Below are 24,301 nucleotides of genomic sequence, written 5' to 3'. Positions count from 1 at the left end.
AAATCATTCGGTTGCAAGCCCTGCACGATTTGCACATTGTAAGTATGCAACCTAAGCCTTTCATGAGGAATCTTCACCACACTTTCTAGCGGTATTTGAAGTTCACGTGATGCTTGACGAGCTGATTTAGACGGACTCCGTTGAAACGATTGCCGAACACGATCAACAATTGCATCACTCACACGAGGCCTGCGACTTCGAGGACAATTTTCAACGCTACCTGTTTCGTTAAACTTTGCATACCATCGCTTTATTGATGTAACATAAGGAGGGCTGCGTCGATGAAAAGCCCGAAGTTTACGCTGAACACTGATGGGTGATTTCGTTTCATCAAACCAAAGCATACATTGCGCTTTGTCCTGCTTCGACGCCATTTCGCCAGCAACTAACGAGACCTAACAGACCGCGTTGGTGTTGTTGAGCACTAGAGCCATCTATTGGTCACAACAACTAGTAACACTAACCTATTTAACGGCATCAAATGTAATTTATTATGTCAAACGGCTATTCTGTTATAAATTTTTATAATCAGGGCAAAACTTTGTGCTCACCCTGTATTTCATTTTTAGAAAATGCTGAGTATAGAAAATTTCCTAGGTAGCTGGTTGCCAAACGTACAATAGCCTCCACATACTAACTTCCAAAACAGTTCAGCGAGCTCTTGTCTTCTTTGTGGCAGCGCGAAAAATGTGTAAATTTACGGTGTTAACAGGGAAGAGTATCTACATAAACATTTATACTCGGCGAATCACTGTGAAGCACCTGGAAGGAGGTTAATTAATGTTTCTTCCCCTTCGATTCACGGATGGAGTGTGAGAAGGATGACAGCTTGTCTAATTTTATTTTTATCCACGGGATAGATAAGTGCCTGAAGAATATCATACTTCATGCACCGAAAGATAGTTTTTGAAGTGTTCTAAACAGATTCTCGCGTAATGTTCAGCTTCTTTCTTCGAGTGTTTGCCAGCTCAGATTTCAACATTTCTTTTACACTCTCTCTCAAATCACACATTCTTGTGACCCTTGGCACTGCCTTTCTTTGCAAACGCACGATGTCTCCTGCATTCCGACCTGATATTCGTCCCTTACACTGGATCAGTATTGGTGCCTGGGCGGTACAGGTATTTTGGCTGCAATCTCTATTGCAGTCAACTGCAGTTTCACATTATCCTGCCAATGAATATTAGCCTGCCATTTGTTTACCAACAGCTGAGTCACAATGGTCGGACTCTACAGTTTTACTCCAAAATATTTATGTGGCATGACTGACGTTGTGACCGATCAACGCTGGACTCAAAGAAACCACACTTCCATGCACTGTGAAGTGCGACATTTTGCACAGTACTAGTTCAGAAAAAGAACTGAAGTGAGATAATTGAGCGGAGAAAAGAACTCTGATCTTCTCAATACGAGACCAGTTCATTGATTACTAAGCCACGTTGCACGAAAAGAAATAGGAAGGAAAGTAAGAGCTCTTCCTCTTGTTGATGTTGAATTTAAGAGATGTATCTGATTTTCTATCTTTCTTTTCTCCGTGCAATTCGTTGCCTAAAGTAAGTGCTTTAGCTCTAACAGTTGGCTAAAAAAAAGGAGAAATAAAATTGTACCACTGCTGGAATACAATGACAAGTTCTGTAAAAATTCAGATAAAAGGGTCAACCGTCTCAGATGATGAGACCATCCATTACGTAACAGGTGTCGAACAGCTCAGCCGCACAGCGTTTATTCCCCTGAAAGAATGAAAGTTTGATATTGCTGCTAGTTTTCGAAGTACGTAGTGTGTTTAATCTCTTTATTGCTGATACCTCTGAACGAGTCTGAAAAATATTACCAGTTCCAGATTTCTAAAGTGGAAACGACTAAACGTTGGAAAACAAAAATTCGCAAGGAGCTTTTGAAGTCGTGTGTTTGACTAGGACGTGAGCCAAAAACATTGTGTATGGAGTCAACGTCGTTGCTATCCGCTCGTCTCAAAGCTTCAATCGGGCTATCTCCCCTACTCTCTCAAATTCGACTGAAAAGTTAAAGTTTCATGACGTAACTATTCATAAACAAACAATCTGTTTATAAGTAGATTGGTTCAAATGGCTCTGAGCACTATGGGACTTAACTTCTGAGGTCATCAGTTCCCTGGAACTTAGAACTACTTAAACCTAACTAACCTATGGACATCACACACATCCATGCCCGAGGCAGGATTCGAACCTGCGACCGTAACGGTCGCGTGGTTCCAGACTGTAGCGCATAGAACCGCTCGGCAACCCCGGCCGGCTATAAGTAGATTACTACACAGAAACCATAATGTGTGTTTTCTTAATTTGTGTAATTTGTTATGTACCAAATAGTATTGTTATTTAGCTGAAGAAATGCGTTGCATATATCCCGAAGAGAATGTTCTTATTATCATAATCCGAGTACTAGAGACCACTTGCTCAGTCATTTCTATTTACTATGTCGAATCAATTGCAATTGTGGGTTTACTTTGATACACTATGTATTCATCTGAAAGTAATATTTTAGCAACCAACTTTTTGGCTACTATCCGGTGAGGCGTGCTGTAACCACAAACAAGCAACAGAAACACGCCGCTGTGCTTCACTTTAGCCATTTTTGTTCTCTTAAAATGAAGGTGGGACTCACTACTGCCGAGATTCATGTACGGAAATTTGCATCAATCGGTATTGGCAAAATTCGTAGCAACGTGCTTCACGCGGTCTAGTTTATGTTTAGCTTTCATAGCTCCAAAGATATGAGATGAGACTCAGAGCATGTGTAAGATGACATACAAGTATCAGATTTTTAGAGATTGGAAAGATGCACTAAGAATACAATATTCCAATGAGTTACGAATGCGGTCCACCATCATAAAGTAAGTTTTCGACATTTATATTAATCAGGTGAAAACGTGGAAGCCAATAACAACACCCCGGCTTCTTTTGTCCAGTTAAAAAGCCAATGCTTTGCTGCTAATGACGTCTATGATCATGTAAAAATATTTTTTAGAACATTTCTGTCGATTACTACAATCCGCTGTGGCACGTACCGTCAACTTCTGTTCATCATCATACAGAATGTTCACTATCAGAGGATTCCTAAGAATCCTGCTTCTCGAGAAATAATTTATGTAGGCAAACAGCTACTGAGTTTACTATACAAATACCGTCTTTGTAGCCACGTAACGGAGTCTTCAGTTTCACAGTAACGAAGTTTCAGTGATATTCTGTGACGAGATATACAGCGAAGCAAGTCATCTCGAAAAAAACAGTATTCTTTTAGCTGATACGGAACTTCGTTGTCAACAAGAAAGTGGATCACTAGTAAACAGGAATCAACAAACCGACAAAATCTCGTTTCACAACAGCTTTACGTGTCATTTCGAATACGTGGACAGCTAATGAACAAACAGCTATTATCTTGTTTCTTAGACTGCAAAGAACGAAGTTAATTCAGTGCAGAAATTTGCGTTACCTCTGATTCAGTTACTTGTAATTTATACGTTCTTCTTCTTTGTTTATTTTGTTAAACGTGATAAAAGTATCTGATACATTAATGAATAGATGTGGCTATTCTTACCCTGTAATAACTTGCGTTACAAAAAAATTAAATGTTATATCAATGTTTCTGGTCCACTATTCGTGATGTAAAAATCTGTATCAAACTTGTTTTAGGCAGACTTCTGCCACTATGTTGTATAGACATGCACTGCGAAGCACAGGGTACATGAAGGTTCATTATCAGCTGAATAAAATAGATTTCTTGATTAGCCCCACATATCACCAGATATCTGAGCTTGCGTTTAAACATTTCTTTTGGTTTCGTTAAAGAACATATCTGTCTTTGTAACGTTGCTCAGAAGCCCTTTTTATTTAGAATGTTTACTCTGTTACACTAATAATTGTCTCGTACATATTTCATAACGGAATGTCGTGATGATTTTACCACCTTTAGCGATACAAAACAGTGATAGACCACTAAAACAAACTGAAACAACTCAACTTTTTCTGGCTTGGATCGCTAGCCCACGGTGACACAATATTGCTCTTCGAATTCTGCACGTCGTACATCGGAATTTCTGATGAAAAGTAATAGGTAGCGTCTCATGATCAAACAGGGGATTTTTCCCCAGATTGTTGCAGAAGCTCATTAATGGCAAGTAACTGGATAAGCGACTGTCAAGCATATGTCAGCTGTGCTCACTGATCATACCGTTTGCGTTTACTGAACGGGTGTTGCCAAATTTTGCCGTTTGCCTGGCACCATTTCCGTTACGAGGGAGAGGCTAAGAATCGTTTATGGTAAAAAACTATACACATCGAAAGGTAGATTGTAACCACTTAAGTACTCTCGCAAATGAAGCAGCCTTATATTTTGGCATTGGTCTCTCTCTCGCGAAGTCGCATCGTGCGGGTACTACGTGTAGCAATGCAATGGACAAAGAAGGCTGCCAACAACGGGCGCAAATTGATCTAAGGAATATTCTGAATCTGCCACGCTCACTACTCACAAAGGAAGAGTAGGGTCATCAAAGACGAAGTACAAACTCGGGTAAATCGGCCGTGTCCTTTTCAAAGGAGCCATCCCGATATTTATCTTCAGCGATTTAGATAAATTACGAAAACTATAATTCCGGTTGGTCAAACAGGTATATGAACCATTTTTCTCCCGAATATGAGTTTAGAGCAATCTATTAATCTACGCAACTAATGCTTCAACCAGAAAAGATTGCTACCATACATTCCTGGGCGATTATGTCATAGTGCTCAACTAATGGTACCTGTTGTAACAGGAATGGGTGCTTGCAAAAAAAAAGCCTTTCCTTTTTTGTGATAAGACCTTTTACATTTTGCTACATATTTTTACAGTATCTATTTAATGTCCCTGAATGCGTTATGCAGGGGACACATGTAGGTTACCTCTACGGAGAAAATGGTTGCAGCAGGGAACGAGATTATAAGATGGTGGCAACATAACTGATAGCGCCAGCTTATACAGGGCGTTCCAGGAGGAGTGATGAATATTTATGGATACGACATGAATGATCATTCGAAGGAAAAAAGTCTTGTAAACTCTAAGGTGCATACCGCTAGAGCCATGAGCACTTGTTCAGTGGAAGAGATATATTTCACAGCAGCGAAGGTGAATAAGTGCTCACAGCTGTTCAGATATGTACTTCAGAGCCCACCTGGACATTTTTTCCTGTTTTTGGTCCATATAACCACCTCCCAAATTCTGCAACGCAAAGAGGCCGCACTAGAAGAGACTTGCTTAACAGTATGGAAGGTGTAGGCTCATAGCTCATAAGGTATACATTCTAAAGCCCATATTTACTACACTTTTTTGCTTCGAATGATCGTTCCTGTCCTATCCCTGAATACTGACCATTCCTCCTGGGACTTCCTATATTTACCATAGTGCCAAGTAAGTATCCTAACAAACTTAATAATATCAGTGCAACAGTGATAGTGACGCCGGTCTCTTGTTGGAATAAACCATACTCATTTTTGCCATCTTATTCCCTTCTGAATGCCGTTTTGAAGTTCAAAACATTGCTTTAGGGAAAAAAAATCAAACTTCATTAATCTTAAAGTATATTCAAAAAGCACCCACACTGTCCATCAGATTTTCAGAAAGAGACCACAAAAGGTCTGAGTATATATACTTATTCCTGATTGTAATGTTACTGCATGCACACCGAGCGAGGCGGTGCGGTGGTTAGTACACTGGACTCACATTCAGGAGGACGACGGTTCAATTCCGTGTCTGGCCAACCTGATTTAGGTTTCCTTGATTTCCCTAAATCGCTTCAGGCAAATGCCGGGATGGTTCCTAGGAAAGAGCACGGCCGATTTCCTTCCCCATGCTTCCCTAATCCGGTGAGACCGATGACCTCGCTGTTTGGTCTCCTCCCCCAAACAATCCAATCCAATCCTTACTGCATGCACTGAAGTTACATCTAACCGTATGCTTCTTATCTCGACCCATGTGATGTTTCCTTAATACTGCATGAATGACACAGGAAGGCTACTAACGAGATTCACGGTTGGTTTCTTAGCTTACAATCATAATTAGACATTTATGAGCTACACTTAAAGTGCATCATGTATATTGTTAAAAGGGCACGGTGGTGTTGCAGCGAAGTATCTGAATAATTTTGAGCCTGTTACAAAATAGCAGCAGAGCATAATCACTGTTCATAATTGATTTTTTTTAAAATGTGTCTTAGGAGACTACTCTGGCTCTTTTCAGATATCTATGATTAAAAAAAGTGATAGTTTTTTTCTTTTTTCAAAACATTCGTAATGAGCGAAATATTTACAGATATAATATAGGTAAGGAATCATTTGGACAAAGTTATTGAAAGATATTTTTTTAAAAAAAGCGAGGAAACTGAGGGAATTAGAGCTGACGAACTATTAAATAGTTTTAGCAACGGCAGTAGTGTTTGGTCGAAATGTATTAAAGGAAAATACAAAGTGATTGCACTGCTATATGTTCTGAAGGATCTAGTGTTAGCTAAAATAGCTGCTTGTACCTCTTTGCACGAGCTGTTACTTGTATAATTTTATTTTTATGACGTCTGTGGGATAGATAATTCGGGGGCTGAAGAATATGAGTACTTCCTGGCCCGGAAAGACAGTTTTCGAAGTATTCTAAGCAGACTATGGCAAAATGTACAGCATCTTTCTTCGATTGTCTACCACTTAAGATTTCGACATTTATTTTACACTCTCTCTCCAGTCATGCAAGCTAGGCACCTTTCTTTGTAAACGCTCGATATCCTCTGTTATTCAGATCTGATACGGATCCCGTACGCTGGAGCAGTGCAGGTACGTGGGCCGTCCAACAACGTGACTGTATGGTCGTTTATATCTCTACAATGTTACTACTGCAGTCTGAAAGAGAATGCTTAGTGATTCGTCACCAGATACAAGCTGAAATGAATGCACTAATTTACAGGCGATTTGATTTCTATGCTTCCAAGAAGAAGACGATATGGGAGCAAAAAGGGAAAAAAATTAAGCATATAACAAATCACTTGAAAAGCTGTACACGCTAAGGAGGTCAACACGATGCTATCTCTTGAATTAGGAATGCCACTGAATGTTTTAAGGACGACAGTGAAGATTGATGCAAATGAAAAAAAAAGTTCATTTCTCTGTCTTTTCGCTATAATCGATTTAACACATTGTTCACTGTTGTCTTTGTAGTGGCGTATTATGTCATGTTTTAAATGCTTGCATCCATGGGACTCACAGTATTTCTACAGGTCGAATTCGAACTGCACTGACAAAATGCCGGAGATTTTTCAGGGACATTTCTGAATATACTGGTATAAGGAACCCATGGGTTTCGGCGACTCTTTACAGAATAACGGTGTAATTAGGATCTTTTCGGTTTGTTACCGCAGTCTCCTATGTTCCCCTGAAAATGCCTTCACTAGAGTGATAAAGCCTGTAATATGTAATCAGCCAAAGCTAACATGGAAGGATCAGTAGACACGTATGTACAGATGCAAAAGTGCTGTGAAGTGGTTCCTGTCGCTGTGGTAACAGATTAACATAGCGTCGTTGTCCCACTTTTCTATTGTATTCAGTGAAACCATTCATACATACATGAGGAGCACACTGGCCAATTCTTGATCGGTAAATCCATCCATACTGGTGTGCATCACCGTTAACGTGCAGCTGACACCAACAGAATAATAAAGCCTAGCAATGCTGAAAGCAAGTTTGAGGATGAAGAATGAAGTGGGCATTGCTGTTATCAACCGCACGTTCCGTGAGTCAATGGAACAGGTTTGTTTCCAAACAATATACCCTGTATATAAAGTCGTTATTTGCACAATTTTCAGTGCAATACAGGCACGAAGATAAATGGAGGTAAAATAATCACCCGAAATGCAATCAGTTTCCAAAGAGCCACTGGAGACCAGAGGTCCACGATACTAAAATATCAGAAAATATCCCCAAACAGCCTTAGAAATTTATAAAATATTTATTACGTCAATATCGCCTAATTACATCAGATATTCATATTACAGTTTTCAGTATAATACTGTCATTATTAGGCGTGGTAATTAATCGGTAAGCAGTTTCGCCATTATATATAAACTCTAGTTTCATGCATGACACATTATAACGAAACTGTTTTGTAGATTATTACATCCGAAGATCGCAGTATTATGCTGAAACCGATAATGTGAACGTTTGCAGCAACTAAGTGACCCTTACGTAGTAAGCTGTCATTAGGTCGCATGCTTACATTTGACAATAGTGGAGCCTGACAGTGTCAGGGAGGAGACGGCGGTCTTAATATAATTTATCAAATAAAAAAAAAATTATTGGAAAAATCTTTTTATGTCTAGACCGCAGTTTTCAGTGTACAATTTCACGGCGTTGACTAGTTTCGGTCGTTTTCTACAAAGATCTTCAGATCTTTCAAATCGTAAAAAGCGGTGAACATGCTTTGGAAAACATAATCACTGATTGTAGTCATGCAATGAAATGCATTCGTATTGTGGACCAACAAGACTATACCGTTAAAAACTTCATCATGAGCGAACCAGGTTGTAAAGCATAATCTCGCTAAATAGGGTTAACAAAGAGAGAAATTAGTCACTTGCATTAGTGAAACATGAATCACGTGCCCTTGATTTGCAATTGTATAGCAGATATTGTAGCGAGAACAGTATATGCAACGGTACACGAATTGTTAGCCTGGTTTGCAAAGGAGTTAGCCAGCGTGGCACGTAAATTAGTCATTTTTATAAAACGAACACAAGTTGATCAAAAGTAAAATGCCACAAGTCCTCCATGCCTGGCAAAAAACGTAAGAAGTAACATCTGACAATTCTTATACCGCTGCATATGCTGTTCTCACTATAATACCTGCTGTACAATTGCAAATGACGGGCAAGTGATGCATTTTGTTTTTTACTAATACAACTGCCGCGCGGGATTAGCCGATCGGTCTTGGGCGCTGCAGTCAGGGACTGTACGGCTGGTCCCGGCGGAGGTTCGAGTCCTCCTTAGGATAATTTAGGTTAAGTAGTGCGTAAGCTTAGCGACTGACGACGTTAGCAGTCAAGTCCCACAAGATTTCACACACATTTGAACATTTGAACTAATGCAACTGGCAATTTTCCTTTTTTATTAAAGTCATCATGCGAAAGTACGGTTTACAACCTTGCTCGTTCATGATGAAGTTTCTAGCTATATACGATTGTGGGTCGGTCCACAATACGAATGCGTTTCATTGCACGACTACAGTCAATGAATGTTCACCACTTTTTCACGATGTGAACGATCTGAAGTGGTTGTAGAAAACCAGCGAAACTAGTCATCGTGCTGTAATGGTTTACTGAAAACCGCGGTCTAGGCATAAGAAGCTTTTTGCAATAAAAATTTTATTTAATATACATTTGACAATAAGTCAGCTCTTAATAAACTCGGAAATTTAATAAGTGAAAGACGGGTTGGACATTTCGTACAGTTTCATTTGTTAAGGATGACACTGACTCCGATGGGTAACTGAGGCATAGCGGGTGCTGCGAACCCACCTGAGGTTGTCGTGGTTGAGCTTGAGGCTGGTGACGGTGAAGCCCAGCTCGTCGAACCTGTGCTGCCCCAGGTCGGGCAGGCTGGAGTAGGCGATGCGGAGCGTGACGCGCTGCTCGGGTGCGAACTTGCCGGCGACGGCGTCTCGCACCTGCGCGAACGACGCCATGCGCTCGCAGGCGACCTGCAGAGAGCCGTCGCGCTGCCGGCACGAGCAGGGCGAGATCTCGCGCCGCACGGCGCAGTGCAGCGACGAGCCCACCGTGAGGCCGAGCAGCGTGTACAGGAACGTCGACATGACCGTGGCGGTCCCCAGCATCGCACTGCCGCCGGGCCGCGCTTTCTGGGTCAGGTGACCGACTGCCGCTTCCTCCCTCTCCGCCTGCTGCGCGTCCCTCTCTCTGCTGCGGCGGCGACGACGACGACGCACCTTCGGGGCAGAGTCCTCCGGTGACGTCCTCGCGGTTCCCACGCCCTTTTCGCCACAGACCACTTGCGGACGGGCACTTGCCGGACGGGCGCGTTCGCGTAGGCCGGTGACGCCGCGCCGAGTGTCGAGCGACTGGCGTCGCGGTGCAACTTTATACGCTTCGTCGGATTCACTCGCACCTCCCCCTACCGCGCCGCCGGAAAGTCCCCTCGGGCGAGTGTACGTGTGTGTGTGTGTGTGTGTGTGTGTGTGTGTGTGTCACTGAGCGTCCTCACCAGGGAGAGACACCGCTACGCGCGACGACCGGAGACGGAGAACTGCGCGCCGATCCGTCCTCCGGCAGCTGAGCGGGTAATTAGCGGCCCTCGCGGCGCGTCGACGCCGAAGCGGCGCCACCGACTCGTTTCACCGGCGCCGCTGCGGCAGGGCTCCGTATCCGCGGGGGCTCCGTACCGATGAGTCACGCGACATGGCGCGCGCGTGGCTCGGCTGAATGGCGGGGTCTGTCCGGAGGAGGACCACAAACACGAAGAGGCGGCCGAGATTACGAACGAGAACGGCCGCACCGGGAGGAGAAAAACGGAGGCGGCCGGGGACGGGAATTCCTGCGCGCGGGGCGGGGACGGTGTCCTCGCGGAGGCGCCGTGGAATCCGGCGGCAATCGAGATGGAGATTTATCGGGACGGGCGCCCACGCGCGAGTGGCGCCTACGCCTCGCCTGCCGCTCTGGAATGCGCCTCTTCTTACGACCGCCTGCGTTCCCCCGGGTATTCGTACGCGAGATAACGACAGCGTTTGGCGCCACTCCCGTCTGCTACGAAACTTCTGCCCGCGCACCGCCACACACCGGCCAGCCCGCCGGCACCGCCAAACCTCGCGGCACTCTTCGCTGCCCACCGGACCGAGCTGCGCTGGAAGCCTCCGCTCGACTGCAGGCACTCCTTCTCCGTGCACCGGACTGGAGACCGCGCTGCACCGGCCGGCCAGTAAAATAGCTGTTTACGGCACCCGCCGCGGCTCCCCCCGCCACACGCCGGCCGCGTATCTCTCTCGTTCGCGGTCGCGGCGGGTAGCTCTCTCGTTTGCATCCAGTGATAACGTCTGACCTCCGGGCCGCCTGCAAATGGAAGACAAACCCACGTAAACAGCGGCCGCGGCATCACGAGGTCGCGAAGCGGGCGTAGCCGCCGCGCGTCTTCCGCGCCGTCACAAGTCGTCCGGTTATTAATTGCGCCCGCGGCGCCGGCGCTGCCACTGGCGCCTGCCCGCCATTTGTATTCCGCCAGCCTCTGACGCGGGGACGGCTTTTTTCCTCGCCCCCAGCGTCCACTGCTGCTCGGCGTCTCCTACCGCAGCTTTGCTACCAGCCTCACGTCAACTTAATCTTTTCAATCAATTATTTGGTTATAAGGTCCGCATGGCAGTTACAAGAGTCGAGGGGCACGAAAGGGAAGCAGTGCTTGGGAAGGGAGTGAGACAGGGTTGTAGCCTCTCCCCGATGTTATTCAATCTGTATATTGAGCAAACAATAAAGGAAACAAAAGAAAAGTTCGGAGTACGTATTAAAATCCATGGAGAAGAAATAAAAACTTTGAGGTTCGCCGATGACATTGTAATTCTGTCAGAGACAGCAAAGGACTTGGAAGAGCAGCTGAACGGAATGGACAGTGTCTTGAAAGGAGGGTATAAGATGAACATCAACAAAAGCTAATCGAGGATAATGGAATGTAGTCGAATTAAGTCGTGTGATGCGGAGGGAATTAGATTAGGAAATGAGACACTTAAAGTAGTAAAGGAGTTTTGCTATTTGTGGAGCAAAATAACTGATGATGGTCGAAGTAGAGAAGATATAAAATGTAGACTGGCAATGGCAAGGAAAGCGTTACTGAAGAAGAAAAATTTGTTAACATCGAGTATTGATTTAAGTGTCAGGAAGTCGTTTCTGAAAGTATTTGTATGGAGTGTAGCCATGTATGGAAGTGAAACGTGGACGATAAATAGTTTAGACAAGAAGAGAATAGAAGCTTTCGAAATGTGGTGCTACAGAAGAATGCTGAAAATTAGATGGGTAGATCACATAACTAATGAGGAGGTTTTGAATAGGATTGGGAAAAAGAGAAGTTTGTGGCACAACTTGACTAGAAGAAGGGATCGGTTGGTAGGACATGTTCTGATGCATCAATGTATCACGAATTTAGTACTGGAGGGCAGCGTGGAGGGTAAAAATCGTAGAGGGAGACCAAGAGATGAATACACTAAACAGATTCAGAAGGATGTAGGTTGCAGTTGGTACTGGGAGATGAAGAAGCTTGCACAGGATAGAGTAGCATGGAGAGCTGCATCAAACCAGTCTCAGGACTGAAGACCACAACAACAACAACAATTAGAGCTGAAAAAATTATTTGGATATAAGGTCCGGACGATAGACATGTCTATCGTTAGCGTCCTCATTTAGATCATTTACAATCGCCGCAAGGAGATATAGTCTTCCACTCTCTCGTGTATGAGGGGCGTTCAATAAGCAATGCAACACATATTTCTTTTGAAACCGTGGTGAGTTTATTCATTATTCCAATACACCTTATTATTCACCAGTCTTTTGGCTATTAAACCCTATTTTTGAATTTAACCTCCGTTCAATCCATTAGCATTACGCCTTATGGGCAGGGCCTGTATGCCCGATTGTCGACATAGGAGGCAATGTCTTACTCCGTCAGTAACCTGCCCGTCATGCACGAACTGCTTCCCGTGGCGTGCCATTGGGCCAAACAGGTGGGAGTCCGAAGGTGCGAGATCCCAGCTGTAGGGTGAATTAGGAAGAACAGTCAAATGAAGTTCTCTGAGCTCCTCCCGAATCCTCAGATTTGTTTGGGGCCATGCATTGTCATGGAGAAGGAGAAGTTCGCGTGCATTTTTGCGGCAACGAACACGCTGATGTTTCTTCAGTTGCCCGACGGCAGCACAACACACTTCACAGTTGATCGCATCATAAGGGAGGACATCAAATAGAATAAACCATTCAGAGTTCCAGAAGACCGTCTTCGGAGGAGAGATGGTATGGCGCCACTCCATGGGTTGCCGTTCAGTTTCTGATTCAAGTGATCAACCCATGTGTCATCGCCCTTGACGATGTTCGACAAAAAAAATTCCCACTCAACCTCGTAAAGCGCAAGCAATTCCGCATGGACGGCCCTTCGTTGCTCTTCGTGGTCCTCTGTTAGGCGGCTAGGGGCCCATTGGACACACACCTTCGAGTACTCCATTGGTGGACGATCGTGTCAGCTCTACCAACAGAGACGTCCAGTTGGCCAGCGAGGAGTTTGACTGCGATCTGTCGATCACCTCGAATGAGAGTGTCCGCAAGTTCCAACATTGAAGGAATCACAATTGCGTGAGGCGAGCAGCGCGCGGGAGATCGGACAGGTTCGCGCCACCTTGTTGCGATGATGACAAAAGCTTCGTCCAACGATTCATAGAGCTTTCGTTCATTGCAAAGTCTCCTAGACACTCTGCAAGCACCTGTAAATATTTGCGATGCTCTGGTTTTCCGCCAGTTACAGCTCTCTGCTTGGCACACATCTCCATTACAGATGCCATTCTGTAGGCTACGTATAGCGCCGCGCCACCACTACCGGAACTTCATGAAACTACAGGGGCTGAAGCGGGAATATTCTACGATCCGCTACAACAAATTTCGCCTTTTTTTAACCGAAAATGGCCGAAAAAATGGGTCGCATTACTTACTGAACACCTCTCGCATGCTATACTGCCTGCATCTACATGATTACACTGCAGTTGACACTGAAGGGAGTGCAGCATGTTCACAGAATAACTTGCGCACTGTTTCTCGACCGTTCCACTCTCAAATAGCACGTGCAAGAAATGCAAGCCTGCATTTTTAGGTGCGAGCCATGATATCTCTTACTTAATCACAATGGTCATTTCTCCGTAAGCAGCTGGGTCTCAATAAAATATTTTGGCAATCGGAGAAGAAAGTTGGTGAGTGTAATGTCGTGAAATGATGTCACCAACGACTTTCTTTCAGTGATTGTCACCCCAGTATGCTCATCTATGTTTCTAAATAATACAAAACGCTCTGCAATTCTTTAAACTTATTTGATGTTCACTTTGAATCCTGTCTGATAAGGATCTCGTATTACAAGAAGAGGGAAAAGCGTAGTGTAGATAGTCTCTTTAGTAGATATATCTTTCTTTCTGACTATTCTGGCAATAAAACACAACCTTTGGTTTGCCATCCCCACACTATTTCCTGAGTAATGGAATCAATAGAGACTACCATAGTGTTTATAAAAAAAAGATTTATTTATTTTTATACTTTTAGGTGCTTGCAAAAGTAATCAGTCCCAACAAATAAAAGTCACAACGTTTACGCTATGAAAGAAATAACTATGCCTTCTGCGAGTCCCTGTGAATAAATGCTAGAGGCCATTGTAAAAATCTTCTTGTTACTAAGGGAAAAAAGGTGTATAGTCATGAATAATAGCAGACTTCAAAGATGATGAAAAGATTCAAAACGTATCTGAAGACATAGAAGTTTTCCAATACTTTACTCATATCTCAAAGATATCATTCCAACACTTTGCAGACGCCTCAAAGGTATCACCACAGTCCTTGATAGTACCACTGAGGGGATTCTGCCTCAGACGTGGACCAGATCCTCTATACTTTCTACACAGCTGTAAAGAGAATGAGTCCATGACTGTACCTAATGGTTCAAATGGCTCTGAGCACTATGGGACTTAACTTCTGAGGTCATCAGTTCCCTAGAACGTAGAACTACTTAAACCTAACTAACCTAAGGACATCACACACATCCATGCCCGAGGCAGGATTCGAACCTGCGACCGTAGCGGTCGCGCGTTTCCAGACTGTAGCGCCTAGAACCGCTCGGCCACCCTGGCCCGCCTTCAATGACTGATAGGTTAAGAAAGAAACATGTTGTATTACAGCAACCTACATGTTACATATTCTCAAAATTTACACGTTAATTTAGAGTTGAGGTTTGGAGATTTGAAAATGTAGTCTGGCAAAAGATAATAGTCATGTTATCACCGACCTACTATCGATATAAATCCACCCAGGCGATAGCAGCGTCATCTGGCGAGGAAAGACTTCTAGTCAGACACATGCACGGTGCATGTAGTGTCAGTGAGCGTGCCAACCGTGTGTAGAATGGGGAAGGCGTGCGATCTATTTGAGTTTGACCAAGGACAGATTTTGGTAGCCCGGAGGATCGGCACGAGCATTTCGGAAACTGCGAGACTTGTCGAGTTCGAGGAGTGCTGGGCGAAACCACGTCCAGACGTCGTGTGGTTGGGCGACCACCTCTCATTACAGATGTCGGATGTCGTAGGTTGGGTAGACTGGTAAAACAGGACAGGCGACGATCTGTGGCGAAAATAACATCAGACTTTAGTGTTGGGTAGAGTGCAAGCGTGACTGAACACACAGTGCACCGAGCACTCCTAATGATACGCATCTGCAGCCGACGACCCGTGCCTGTGCCATTGTTAACACCACGACATCGACAGCTACGACAGAGATTGGTACGTGACCATCGACACTGGATGTTGGCGCAGTGGCACAGCTTTGCATGGTATGATGAATCCCGACATCTCTTTCATCAGGCCGAAAGGAGGACGCGAATGTGTTTTCCAGGGGAACAGGACTGCGGGACGGAGACAAGCTGGAGGTGGCTCCATTAATGCTCTGCAGAACATTCACGTGGGCATCCATGAATCCAGTGAAGTTCGTACAAAGCTTCATGACGGACAAGTAATATCGTACACTGGTTGCAGACCACGTACACTCCTTCGTGACGATCATGTTTCCCAATGGCAGTGGCATTTTTCAACAAGATAATGCGGCTTGTCACAAGGACAGGAGTGTGATAGAGTGGTTAGAGGAACGTAATGGCGAATTCCAATTGATGTGTTGGCTCCACAGCTCACCAGATCTGAACCCGATCGAACCCATTTGAGAGGTGACTGAAAGTGACGTCAGAGCCTATCGACCCCCTCCCCGGAATTTACTTGTGTGTGCAGATGTGGTGCCAACTCCCCTCCTGCAGTCTAACAAGTCCTAATTGCTTCCATGTCAAGACGCGTCGCCACTGTTGTCCGTTCCCAAGGTGGACGTACCGGCTACTGGGTAGGTGTTCATAATGTTCTGGCTGATAAGTATAAATTAACCCTATTCATTGTTGTGAAGCATAGATATTTGTAACTACAGAAAAGTTTAGCTTAGGTTCTCCCATGTCTGTTTCAGTTGAAAACACAGTAGGAGACTTGTAACTAGTCACTTATAGTTCGGCGAATTCACATTCATCATGATTTAGAAAACTGTGAAAGGCGTTGTGAATTGTAATAATGACATGTTAAATGCCTCAAGATTTTGATCATGGCTGCGTTTAATTGAAGTTACATGTCCTCTGCGTTTACAGCTGATAAAGAAATGGCTACAATTAGTGACTCTTGCGGTTTGGAGACGTATGGCGAAAAATGTGACGAGAAAAAAAAGTGTGCCGTGAGGAGGAAAAAGAGATATTCTCACTGAGGATACAGGAAACTTAAGTCAGACTAACAGTTCACTAGTTAAAATACAATCCATGTCTCCCTGACACTTTCTACGAAAGGAACAGGAAGACGAGCTTGTTTACATTGATGTTTCTGAAGAAACTGGCAGAACATATGCAGGAAATCGCTGAAGAACAATAAAAAAAAATACGTAAGACGATCTTGATGTAATTCCTCCGAGGTGCCTAGCAGGTCGATCCAGCTCGGAAAAACATACGGCCTTCTTTCAAGAAGCTGTTATCCTTCTCATGTACTTCATCTGGAACACTGCAGTGTCGCTTTGAATCGCAGTACTGTAATCTACGTAAAACGTGTGCATTTACCTTTCGCTATACTTAACGCCATTCAAGAGCGAAGGCGCCTAAGATATGCTTGTTTTCCTTTCTCCGTTGCAAGGAGATGCGACGGAGAGTTGGAACCTATATGAATTGCGAGAAAATAATGTCAATAAATTGCTTGTTTAGATGGCCATTTCCATAGAAACAATTATATAACAAGTATTATTTTTTCCGTATAGCAAATGAAAACAGTTTTTCACCAGAAGCTTTTCCCTTTATTAGTAAGGCATCAGCAGTGCTGACTCGTGAAAATTTTGCGCACACAGTATGTTTAAACATTTTGGTTCCTATAGAGTTAACAACAGTTCTGCTTCCGAATGTGACATTTTGTCGCATTACTTACGGTGTTTATTGTTCCATTTTACATGTTTAAAAGACAACTGTTTTTCCCTTCCATGATAGCAGTGATTGCAGTGGATAAAATTTTGATTTCATTTCCGCTGTTCACTCTTTTCGGTTTCTACAAGAACATGTTTTCATTACTTGCATTTGGTTTTTAGTTCATTTCATAAATCTGTGTTGCAAGTTTAAGTCTTCAGAGGATAAAAAAGTCGTATTTCTACTTTATAAAATACTCCAAGACTCACTGATGACCAGGAACATCTCTCTCTCTCTCTCTTTCTCTCTTCTCAGCGATCACAGACCCTGTAGACCACGCGCTGCATCAACGATCTGCTTCCACCGCCTTCTATCTCTCGCAGCCTCTCTCCACCCTGTGCAAATTCATAATGTTGCGATGTCCTTCTCTGTGTCATCTTTCCACCTTGTACGGGGTCGGCCTAATGGTCTTGTTGCCTGGAGAGTTCCTTCAAATGCTTTCTTGGTTATTATGTTGTTTTCCATTCTAGACACATGTCCAGCCCATTGCAGTCTCCTACTTTTTAATTTCTGAAAAAAATATAGGAAAGAGAACAAGTGCAATGATAGGTCGTTAAGTAATGAACCTGCTTGAAAATTTAGAAACTGATAATGATTTACAACGGTGACACACAACAGCGGCATCATGGCTGCTGTATGACATTAAGATGTTTCTGTGGATATTCTTGTAAAGAAACGATGTGTGCTGTGCTACAGTTACTAAAATTCTCGTGACGTTTCCCCTCTCCCCTGCCCACAGAACACACGGACACGAAATATAAAAATTTTGCCAAATTCATGAAATAAGTGCTTTCTAACTGAAAAAAATGTTGATAGTAAGAGTAATTAAGTGGATTGCCGTAATACTTTAAGAAAAAGCTACATGCGAAGTTATATTGACGAAACTGCCAACAATACATTAAAAAAAAGGTGCCGAAATTTTTCGTTTTAAAAAGTCGTTTTGCACACTGAAGACGTAAAGACTGAATTCTCTCAAACAGATATAAACTTAGTTAATGGGGTGCTGTAATTCTCTTATGTTCGGTAACGATATACAATGCATAACGTTGTATAGATGATATACAAGCATTGACAATGAAAAGAGGAAAAGCGTGGCACAAAAAAAGGAATTGAAGGATGCGTCACATTAATATCGGGATGTTATATACGCAAGCAAATAATTTTGCATCTGTTAAGGATGGCTAGATTTAGGATCGTTCACTCTGCTTCTCAATAAACGGTACCTGAGGCAGCCGTAGTGCTGCGGACGATAATTCGCAGTAAAGTTGACCTCAAGTGTCTCTGTAGAAAACCCCTGCTTGGAGAAAAATGTCTTCCGCAGAAAGTTGTCACAGGAAATCCCTGTGCGACGTGATCAGCAAGGCAGCAAGGGACAGGGCCAAGGCGTCGACATGCCTAATACGTGTCGCTGCTGGATAAGCAATCTGGCCGCCTAATGCGCGCTCGTTCCACTGCTGGAATGTCTGGACGTGTCACATATCAATGGCCCGACCCATTCATTCTGGGTGGCTGCTGGATCGATAATACTACCAACGTGAAGGCCGAGCTGATACAAGAGAGGAATTCTCTTAGTTTAAAAGAAATGCATACGTTATATTTTCACTCCAGCGGAAGGAAATCAAGACATTCCTGGGAAAGTGAAAACAGAATCGTAAAATAGGTCTTTCGATTTAGTGAGTAGAATCGAGTACAAGGCCACCACTGCGATCGGCAGAACGTAAGCGTAGCACATAAAACTTGTGACGCCTAGCTTGTGAACCTGATCGATAATTTGCCTTACGCGTACTATTTTTTTCCTTACAGTTAGCTCAGCATTGGTTCCCTTATTTATATTAAATTGATTTCCTCATAATATTCTATGTATGCCATGAAAAAAGAAATGCTTTTGTTTTACTCAGATTACATATTTTTGAAATGTGACTCATAAGACATTCATCAGAAGTTTTATTTTTGGATGGGTTGTTTCTCAGCAGACAAACTTCCACTAGATTTCACGAGTTACTCAGTACAGTTCTCGTGCTTGCAGTAATAAATAAAGCTGTCGTTCATTTCACCACGTCTGCTTTATATAATACACTGGAACACAATAGAAAAATCAGAAACATGGACACGAAGTACAAGACTCTCACTGGTAAAACTGTTACCAGAGTTAAGGCTGAGGATCGTGAGCTGTACTAATACCATGTAACGACCAGAACACAATATTTTGAATTATTACTTTGGGATACGCGTTTCATTAAATGAAAAGACGAAACTTCGTAATGACGACTGTTTACAATTACTTTCGATAATTACTATTCAGGATACTGGCCGTTCTTTTCAAGCCCCACCCGCGCACAGATGGGGAAAACTTGTGGTTCTAGTAATGCTCTACATGCGACCTACACTGATTCGTAGCCTGCTAGCGTAGACTTAATTGTATCTAGGTGTAACGGGAACACGATTCTCCTGTTGGAGAAGGCGCGCCGTAATTTAGACGGCTGCAAATTTGCAACCACATACGCTGCGCAAATATCGAGATGCTTACCCGTTTATTCATCACTAACCATTTCGCAAATGATCCATTTAGATGAAACTGACGTTTGCAGTAAGAACTGGCAACGCATCTTTCTGTCAGCTGCTGTCAATCTGACTCAGTCCCACGACATACTTTCGAGATCAACGCCAGGAAGTTGCAGCAGTTCTAACAAACAGAACTATCAAACGTGTAGTTTTTCTGTGAATTAAAAAAAAATTATGAATCTGAAACTAAACAAAAAATCGCAAGGCTTTCATATAATTATTTACAGTCAATTTTCTTACTCGTTCCCATTCACCAAAACGTACAGATGTCACAGTTAACCATAGTGAATTGCTATTAGTAAGAAACTGTACAGTTAGCTCTTGATAGAATTTCAAAGCAGTACAAAGAGAGGAAACTTCCTTTAAATGTACATAAATTTAAAATTATCCACTTCACAAAATTAACAGTTGTCGTGTCCTATAGCTATAATATTTGCAAGTCACAATTGGAATTAGTCAACTCATACAAATAGCAGAGTATAAAAATTTGTGAGATCTGAAACGGAATCACGTAGACTCAGTCTAGCTAAAGCAGCTAACAGACTGCGGTTCACTGGTAGTATACTGGGAAGATACGGTCACTTTACATACGGGATTACTTACAAAACAGTCGTGCGACCCGTCCTAGAAAATCGCTCATTTGTGTGGAATTAATCCCAAAAACGTCTAACGGGAAATATAGAACGTATACGAACAAGTGCAGCACGAATAGTCATAGATTTGTTCGTCCTTCGCGGGAGAGTTACGGAAATACTAAAAAAGTGCCAACGTCTGAAGTCAGACACAAAGTTTCAGGGACCAGTATTAGGTGAGGAATCTGGTAATAAACTACGGTCTCCCACGCATCGCACCGTAGGGACTGCGGAGACAAAATTAATCTCATTTGCCCTGTGCACACAAGAATTTAACAATCATTCTGCGCGAGCTTCAAACGGGAATGGAAGAGGAAGAAACCCTACTATATGGTACAGAAACTATAGAAGATATTCTCACCTGTAACGCCGTATGTAATGGAAATGCTGAAACTGACATTTCAGAATCAGACCGAAAGTTCTTCATAGTTTAAACATTGGGATCTGTAACAAACGATAGATATCACCGAGACATTAATTGAAATTTACGTGTTACCGATTTTATTTTCTTCACTGTTAAACAACTAAAGGACACACCCAGACATTTCGTAGACCCGTCAAAAGCGAGCAATGAGATGGAAGTGGCAAGGCATTGGACTCCCATATGGGAGAACGGCACTCCAAACCTCCAATCGACAGTGTGAATTTAGGTTTCCCGTGATTTCCTAAATTCGCATAAGGCAAATGCTGTGATGTTTCCTTGAAAAAAAAATAAATAAAAAAAAACACTGCCGATTTCCTTCTCCAGTCACGATTTGTGCTCCGTCTCTAACGACCTCCTCGTCGACTGAACATTAAACCTTAATTCCCTTCCTTTCTTCCTCCTAGAGCGTTGAAGTATCTAAGGCTTGATGCGTTAACATTGCTTTGAGAAAATGCCAGATATAGGCACAGGACTCTGATGATGAGACGTATCTGTAGTTACTCGTTAGAACGAACTAAAGCATTTGAATACGTGATTGTGGAATATTCAACCAATTTGGTACGGTTCCCATTCCGTCCATGTCCTAGCATGCCAAGTGTTCGTCTGCGTTGTGTGTACGAATAACATGTGTTCTTGTGCAACACAGTGTTTTTTACTGTTGAGTAACCTGACAACAGAACAGAATGCAGTAGGTGAAGTTTGTGAATTCAGCGTTAACCATCCTGTACGACGCCCATGTCGTCTAAACAGCATCACGTTACCCCTCTACATAAGACGTTTTGGAGAGATTCCAGATTTAGGTTTACCGTGATTTCACTAAATCGCACAGGCAAATGCCGGGATGGTTTCTTTGAAACGGCACGGCCGATTTCCTTCCCTATCCTTGACGTGCTTGTAAATTTTGTAAATTTGTGGTAAGATCTTATTAGACCAAACAGCTGAGGTCATCGGTCCCTAAGCTTACACACTACTTAATCTAACTTAAACTAACTTACGCTATGGACAACACACACACCCATGCCCGAGGGAGGACTCGAACCCCCGACGGGAGGATTCGCGCGGACCGTGACAAGACGCCCTAGACCACGTGGGTACCCCACGGGCCGTTAAACCCAATCTTCCTTCCGTCCTTCCTTTTGGAGATATTTGGGGCTAAGGCCAGGAACTGGCGCAAAGTTTGTTGAACAGTGAAAGTTATAGCACCTCCTTCTGCCTTCCCGGCTAATTGCTGATGATGAAAATTACTTCAGTCAGAAGAATACGAATCATTTACCTACAGCATACTTTTGCGATCTCGGCCACGGTGCAGGTTGTGCCTGAACCACAGTTTCTTTTTTCGTAGCCGCATAGAGCGGCGTGACTATAACAAGAATCTTATAACGTTGCCTCAGCCTCTCTTTCCAGTAAAACTCCTGGTCACAACGTCCTGGTATGGAACAAAAATATTGTTCATTTTTGCCGCTTAAATCTCGAGAGCAAACTGAGAAGCCTTTCTTAATTTAACACGATTAGAGACGACAAATAGTAAAATTAGCGCAAAGAAATTTCTGAACAGAAACAGAAATCACGAATGATCAGTTGTTTTTGGTTGCTACAGACGAATAAAATCACATAAGCAGCCTGTATCAAGAAACAGAAGGAGATAATAAGTATCCTGTGTTCCACACCTTAACAGAATATGGGGAAACAATATGATAGATCTGTCTTGCGTTCTACTAAACCTCGTCTTCGAAACCTAATGACCCACGCTTCATAACATCACCATCTGGTGATTTATATTCTGCCTATAAAATACTTTAGCATAAAAATCTCACATAGCGTTTGGGTTGCAAAGCTTTAGAACATAACTGATCTACGATCATTCAACATTGTCCACAGGTTGTGTTTACAATGTTCCCTGAAAATGTAGAAATGACTTAGGTTTGGTTCATTGTCTAACTTCTACGACAGCTCGAACTGATGTATCGTACTTACACTTAGCTCTGCGCCATTGCTTCGTAACACACCATTTATCTAAATGACACACTATTGCCATCTTCCTACGCCGGTGCACGCTACTTTAATAGACAGTCCTTTGGACTGTAACATGAATGACAATTATTCACCGATCAAAACCGGAACGGACTGGCTCTGCACGACAACTCATCTGAAGTTAACAGTGTAATGACGGCGACATCGCTAAAGGCATGTCAGGAGGCTTAACGCCAAGTAAGACCATGCGGCTTTTTCAAGGGCATGTGTAAGCAGCACAGTAGATGCGGTGCAACTGGTGGACAGAAAAACGCCAGGGAGAGGGCGTCGTCGAAACCAGTTAAAATAATTATCAGAATCGTTGACGAAAATAATGAAACATTTGTCTGTAACTCAAGAGGATTGTCATCTCTTGTTGGTATATATTAGAAACACTTTTAAGTTATCCACGTCCATAAACTAAAAACTGTTTCATTTTTAACTATTTAGTTAAGAAATTACTGAACTTGTGAATATATTACTCGCTTGCTACAAGAGCATTAACTTTCACAGCCGGAGTATATTTTAATAAAATTCTCTGGATTTACGACTGCATCATAAGTGTACAACAACCAACTGCTGGGGTGCTGCTACAGCCGACATGTCGGCAATTTTAGTACAAGGTATGATGTAGTCACACGCTTAAAACAATTTTATATTCACACTTGGCCCTACCACTCAGCATTTTGCAGACTATAGTACGAAATGTAGCAAGCGAGACAGTTACGTGAGCCACACAGGTGTAGTAGCCATGAAACACAGTGGCAGGTTAAATCCGTGCCCCATAGACATAGTGGTATCTTCGCTTTTCTCTTTAGACTATGTGTTCCAAATACCCCGTAATAGTAAATACGATGACGTCCATGTTTTTAGTAAATCATCGCTATTTGCAGTACAGCGACTCGAACCTGGGTCTCTGAACCACCTTAATATATCAGGAAAAAGCAGAAAGCGTCATTACTTCATTCGCTCTCTGCTAGAGTTACAAATTCGACGACACGATATTCGAAAGGAATGAATATCACAATTAGTACACAGTTGACATTAGCGGCAGATCACTGAATCAGCTGAACAGAAATGGAAAGAGAAATCAGCTTTGGCTTTCTTAAAGGGAACATCCCTGTATTTGCTTATCACAAGTGTCGTCTAGCAAGGTAGGCCAAATGTTATTGAATACCTGCAAAACGATTTAATGACATCGCCTCAGACATTTTACAGATGACGCAGTTATTATTAACGAATTACCAGCTGAAAAAAGTGTCCAGCTACTCAACCAGATGATAAGATCTAAAAATGGTACACATATTGGCATTTACTTTAAATATTAGAAATGTTAAATTTTGCGCTTCACAAAACGCAAAACATAGTACACTC

The 24,301-nt window shown here is 43.0% G+C and overlaps 1 protein-coding gene across 1 annotated transcript in view; it reads right to left on the bottom strand.

The window, feature by feature from the left end:
* LOC126088549 (leucine-rich repeat and death domain-containing protein 1) overlaps window positions 1-10,952 on the bottom strand; it is a 212,636-nt gene extending 201,684 nt beyond the window's left edge. The window contains exon 1 of the mRNA XM_049906733.1: window positions 9,560-10,952. Coding sequence (XP_049762690.1) covers window positions 9,560-9,876 — 317 coding nt within the window. The 5' untranslated portion in view covers window positions 9,877-10,952. The remainder of the gene's footprint in view (window positions 1-9,559) is intronic.
* Between the last annotated feature and the right edge of the window lie 13,349 nt (window positions 10,953-24,301).

The sequence above is a fragment of the Schistocerca cancellata genome, chromosome 1, assembly GCF_023864275.1.
Source record: "Schistocerca cancellata isolate TAMUIC-IGC-003103 chromosome 1, iqSchCanc2.1, whole genome shotgun sequence".
NCBI lineage: Eukaryota > Metazoa > Arthropoda > Insecta > Orthoptera > Acrididae > Schistocerca > Schistocerca cancellata.
This window is presented reverse-complemented; position numbering and strand designations above follow the sequence as displayed.